Source organism: Gouania willdenowi, chromosome 7, assembly GCF_900634775.1.
Source record: "Gouania willdenowi chromosome 7, fGouWil2.1, whole genome shotgun sequence".
Taxonomy (NCBI): Eukaryota; Metazoa; Chordata; class Actinopteri; order Blenniiformes; family Gobiesocidae; genus Gouania; species Gouania willdenowi.
The window spans coordinates 31,612,486-31,618,064 of NC_041050.1; the positions used below are offsets into that span (position 1 = coordinate 31,612,486).

Consider the following 5,579-nt stretch of genomic DNA (forward strand, 5'->3'; position numbering starts at 1 on the left):
AACTGTGAACTCTTTTTTGAAATTTCTACCTTTTTGATTCATTTATCTATGAGGCATAGATCCAGGGGTGCATCTCACCCGTGGGGGATGCGACACCCGTGCTTTCATAAAAACTCAAATTTGTCAAACAATAGTAAAAAAAGGGCAAAAATGTGGAACAGAAACAGGCAAAATGTAGGGGGGAAATGAAACAAGTGTTATTAATTGGACAAAAGGGAGCTTATTTGGATAAAAAGTGGCAAAAAAAAAATGATTAAAGTGTCAAAAACAACTTGCAAAAATGGACACAAATTAGGGGAAAAAAACGATATGTATTGGTGAAAGGAAACTATAAATTGAAAAAAATGTTTTAAAAAAATTTAAAGAATTAAAAAAAATTTAAAAAGTTTGAAAAGGGGCTAAAAAGGGGGAAAAAATAAGGTTGCAAAATGGACAAAGAAAAAGGTAAAAGGTTTCCCCCTTTTAATGTTTTTGTTGGGTAATAATAATAAAATGAATACATTAAGAGCCACATGTTGAGTATCACTGACTTAATAATAGCTTTATCATGGTTGTAGTATATTAACTGAATAAAGTAAATTGGGAGTCGACAGTTGTTCCACCCTTAAAACACTCTCACTTTTAAAATCACTGCTTCACCGCTGCATAGATCTATGATTTTAAAATATGTTTAGAAAGAAAGAAAGAAAGAAAGAAAGAAAGAAAGAAAGAAAGAAAGAAAGAAAGAAAGAAAGAAAGAAAGAAAGAAAGAAAGAAAGAAAGAAAAAGAGAACAGTAGTCTATCTGTCCACTAGGTGGCAGCACTGTCAATACAACATCAACATCAACATCGACTGTTACCGGAAAAGCTTTGGTCACGTGTCACGGAGCTGGTCAAACATGGCGTCCTCTCTGCTCCATAGACTCTCTGCTTGTCTGCGTCTCTCCTTGTCCTCACATGGCTGTGTGTTCAACACCAGGTTCAGCAGCGGTACGTGGACAGGTGGTCCACGCAGGGTCCAGTCCTTTGTGCAGGAGGATGGAGACCCTCAGGACCAGGATGTGGAAGAGAAAGTCCAGGCTTTGGCTGAGTAAGGATTTCATTGTAAAACACTCAGTCGTTGACCGTCTGTGCTGTGTGTGAAACACGTGTTTACTGGTGTTTGTCAGTGAGATCAATAGGAAGCAGAAGACGGTGAAGTTCCACATTCTGAGGAGGAAGATGACTCCACCAGGAGCTCCTCAGAGGAAACTCACCTGGGAGGCCATGGAACAGATCAGGTTCTGAATCCATCAATGGACACTTTTCTAATACCATCATTAAACAATATGTGTCTTTCAAATATAGTGGAGTGAAAAATAATAATAATAAAGTAAAGTACAGACACTTTAAAATGCTATTTAGAGAAACTAAACCCCTGCTTTCTGCTGAGCTGCCACTCGGAGGAAATTATTATTATTATTTTTTTAAATGCCATGATTATGGGCGTTACTTTTGACGCAGTAAGACACGCCCACTCAGGCAGCCGGTCAGCGCTGACAGTGACCACTGTCTGCTCAACTACTACTGTGTGAGTGCCTGCTGGCTGCGGAAAAAATAAATAAAAAGGTGTTGCACTTTAGCTGTCAGCGTAGTGTGCTGCCACTAGAGCAGAGAGGGAACAAATTAAGACAGGCTTGAAACACAAGCATCCACTATTAAATCAATCCTTTTTTCTCCACAAGAACATGGATTATATTTGATAAGTGGATTATGTAAATAGATCCACTGCTGTCTCTGGTGCCACAGGCACACTGCACACATGTGTCTGACATGCGTTTGTTTCCCCGTACACTGATCTGATGTTGACATCAACAGTTTATTAATAAAAGCAGGCTTACCATGAAAACAAACGTAAATATGTCATTTGTATGAGGGAAAAATAGGTTTTAATTGTCGGTTTCAGGTCGGGCTCTGATATAAATACCTAATGTCTGTCGGACCTGTAGGTTTCAGATTTGCTTTGTCGGGTTCTGGTCAAAGCTTGATTAAGGTTCATATCATAAATGGTTTATGTTTAGAAGCAAATCGGCACCACAAAAAGCCAAAACAAAATATTTGTCTCTCTTTTTTTTTCTCCTCGTCCTCCTCTGCTCATTCATTTTGTTTTGTTGTTTTTTTTGCTCGACTAATCGCTACATGTGCCATAGTTTTGGTCGACCAACCATTTCCTTGGTTGACTACAGCCCTAGATATTAGTAAGCTTTCCTGTTAAGTTCAGTGAGTGTTTAAGAAGTGCAGTCCACATGTTTACATGTTGAAGAGGTAAAGCCACAGATTTTTTTGCTTTATGGTTGTTATCTGTGCTATAAAATGTATATTTTATATTTATTTAAAGTTGAAATAAATCTGCAATTGTTTATTATGAAACAGATTGATTTATTGCTTGTGTTCATTGAAAAATACATGACAAGAAGCACTTGAAACAATAATTGCATATAAAATTGCAATATTGAGGAAAAAAAAATGCTATTAGATTATTTTCCAAAATCGTTCAGCCCTAATATCAACCTTAATGGTAAATATTTACCTGTGTTCTGAGATACAGTAGCTACGGGGGAAAAGTGGACAAGACACGGAATAAAGGTCATATTCTCTTCAGCTGAAAATAGTTATAGTTTGTTTTTAGGGCCATTAGTATATTTTTCAACCTAATTAAATGATTATTAAACAATATCAATTTAAAGAAAACTAAAAATGAAATGACCATAAAAATGGCAGATGAATTCATCAAATAGGAGGTGTAGTGGTAGATTGTTTTCATAGCGACTCTTTGACCTATGTATTAATATCACTGTATTCTCTGTGTAGGTTTCTAAAGCAGGACCAGCCTCAGGAGTGGAGTGTTCATCGTCTGGCTGAAAGTTTCTCTGTCCACCCTGACGTCATCCGTAGAGTCCTCGGCAGCAAGTTCGTCCCCCCCCCTGAGAGGAAGATGAAGCAGAACTCTAAAGTAATGGCTTTTCTCAGACAGAATGAGCTTCCTGCAGGTGCTGCAGCTCACCAACCCAGGGAGACACTTCCTGGGAATCGTGCAGCAGCAACAGCCGTGCTCCAGTCTGGCAGCACAGACGGAGCGTTGGTACCAGTGGCTCCTCATCAGAGTCAGGTGACTCAGGGCAAAGGCTCAGGATTGGTCGTTAAGCGTGTTGTTCCTGTTACGGCTGTGTCAGCGCGCTCTACACCCGCTCATGGTGAAGATCTGAAACGGGCAAACTCAGCAGAGGAAGTGGTTCCATCAGAGGAGGACGAGGAAGTTTGGGACGGACGTGTTTTTACAGAGGAGGAGCTGGAGGAGCTGAGAGGAGTAGAGAACGTCACTCCACCAGTGCAAGTCGGGAATGAATTCTTTGACTCTGACGGGAACCTTCTCTATAGCATCTGACTGATGGACTGCTGGAGGGCCGGAGGATGGTGCAATTCTCCAGTCTGCCTGCAGAGTGAGCTGAAGCAACACATCTGGACAGATGAAAGTCAAATGAAGTCTCATGTGGGGTTGCCTGAAATCTCTAATAATTATAAAATAAAATAAATTACTCAAATTACATTTAAAATATTTTTATTACAATTTTTTTTTAATTTTTGCACAAAACTCTGCTCGTGTTTTAGTGTCCTGTGTTTTTTTCTCTATTCATTGTTGTGCTTGATAATTACATCTGTTTTTATTCTTGTTTTACTTAGTTTAGTTTATTGTTTTGCTGTTTGTATTTATTGTGTACAGCATTTTGTGCCAGCTGTGGCTGCCTTGATGAGCTCTCTAAATAAAGTTGAGTTGAATTAAATTTTATTTTGCACAATTAAATAAAAAAAAACAATACATATCAGAAACAGAAATAGTGTGCTGGAAGAGAAAGGAAGCTCATAAATATCTGAGCTAGTGCGTATTGTCACTTTGTGCACTAATACTGGCTAGTCTGTAATTGTAACACGATGGCGTATTACATTTATAACAAACGTGATCAAAAACAAAATTTACAGGGGAAAAAAGTCTCCAGGGGTTTCCAGAAATGTGTGATATAAAAATGGGGTCACAACAAGAAAAAGGTTGGGAACCACTGCACTAAGTCATTAGTTTAAGTGACTATCAATGACTCTCTGTGTTGTTGATTTTTAATAAAGTTTCATCATTTGTTGCTGTGTTAACCAAAGAAAAAAGGGAATAAAATAAAAGCCTTGAGCTTTGTCATATATTACTAATTGAATCAGTTTTATTTCTATATACAAGTAATTACTCTAGTACAGGGGTCTGCAACCTGCGGCTCTGGAGCCTCATGTGGCTCTTTGACTCTTTGTGATGGTTTTCAAAAATATATTAAAATAAGGAATTGTTATTTCTTACAGTGGGTTGATGATTAATGACATTAACTTCAAATAATATGATAAAAAAAATTAAAAAAAAAATTTAACCTAGAAATAAATCATATTGTGCAATAACTCTGCCACCTTCCTACTTCACCTCCTGCAACCTCTACAGATCATCAACTTTCCTGCACCGGGGGCTAACCTTAAGTTTGAAATCCCTTGTAATAATAACTAATGAAAAGGCTATTCTGGAAGAAAATAGAGATTTTATGTGTGTGTGTGTAAAAAGCTTTATTATTGTAACTGCCAACATGTCAGCTTTATGCGTGCTTGATATGTTGCAATAAATTAGGATGTGTTGACTGACATGATTAAAGGTTATCTAATTGGAGTTATTTTTTGTAGCCCTTAAAATACATTAACTCAAAAAAAATGTTGTTCATGTAACATTATTTGATATATATTGTATAATATTTTTACACACACTATTGTTTTACATTTAGGAAAAGGTTGTGAGTTATAATGACAACCAATCTGGCGGAGGATGTTGATGATGACTATGTCTTCTTGTTCAAAATGCATTGGTCACTCTACAGCACGCGTATGGTCGAAGTTTTCTACATTTTAGTGGTTTTTGTAAATCACCATAAAGTTTAGTTCCAGATATCTCAGTCCCTCCAAATTCATAAATATGCTCCTCAATATATATGTATATATGGGGACTTGTGTTTTCTCTCTGCTCCAGTCTAGTCTAGTCTCGTATTTATTTATTTTTTTTCTAAAACCCTCCAGTTTCACCCAAATAATTCCTGAAATACATTTCAACTTTTGAAGACAGTCCCCACATTCTAGGACTTCTGAAGTACCACAGGCTGGTGTTACTATTATTTGTGACTTAATTTTAAAAGTAAATTACAGTTCATAATTTAAATGCACGTAAATCTAATCTTGGCTACAAAAATGTTGATTTTGCTCTTTTATACCTTGGAATCTGTACTTTTCTGGTTTGTTTTAGCAAATAAAAAAGGCATTGAATTTCTTAAATATTGCTTTCGAAAATATTAAACAAATTGTAAACATTGTAACTTATTGTAATTGTAACTTAAATATGAATATGATTCCCTAAAAACTGACTCAGGTGATTGAATATGAAATTGTGCAGCATGGCAAATCTTAGGAGTAAAATGCATCATTTTATGCATTTTATTTTTTCATAAAGAAGAGGGAAAATTCATAACAACATACATTTATACAAATA

At 36.6% G+C, this 5,579-nt stretch overlaps 1 protein-coding gene across 1 annotated transcript; it reads left to right on the forward strand.

The window, feature by feature from the left end:
• Window positions 1-847: 847 nt before the first annotated feature.
• LOC114467286 (neugrin-like) lies at window positions 848-3,801 on the forward strand. Its single transcript, XM_028453460.1, has 3 exons — window positions 848-1,070; window positions 1,150-1,260; window positions 2,831-3,801. Exons 1-3 carry the CDS (start codon window positions 880-882, stop codon window positions 3,402-3,404), a joined length of 876 nt encoding a protein of 291 aa, XP_028309261.1. The 5' UTR covers window positions 848-879; the 3' UTR covers window positions 3,405-3,801.
• Window positions 3,802-5,579: the final 1,778 nt, after the last annotated feature.

Excerpts from the sequence above, each read along its gene's own strand:
- LOC114467286 (XM_028453460.1), top strand. The coding sequence starts at position 880 with ATGGCGTCCTCTCTGCTCCATAGACTCTCTGCTTGTCTGCGTCTCTCC. Across the intron at positions 1,071-1,149 it reads AAAGTCCAGGCTTTGGCTGA|TGAGATCAATAGGAAGCAGA; the intron begins GTAAGGATTTCA and ends GGTGTTTGTCAG. Across the intron at positions 1,261-2,830 it reads GAGGCCATGGAACAGATCAG|GTTTCTAAAGCAGGACCAGC; the intron begins GTTCTGAATCCA and ends TTCTCTGTGTAG.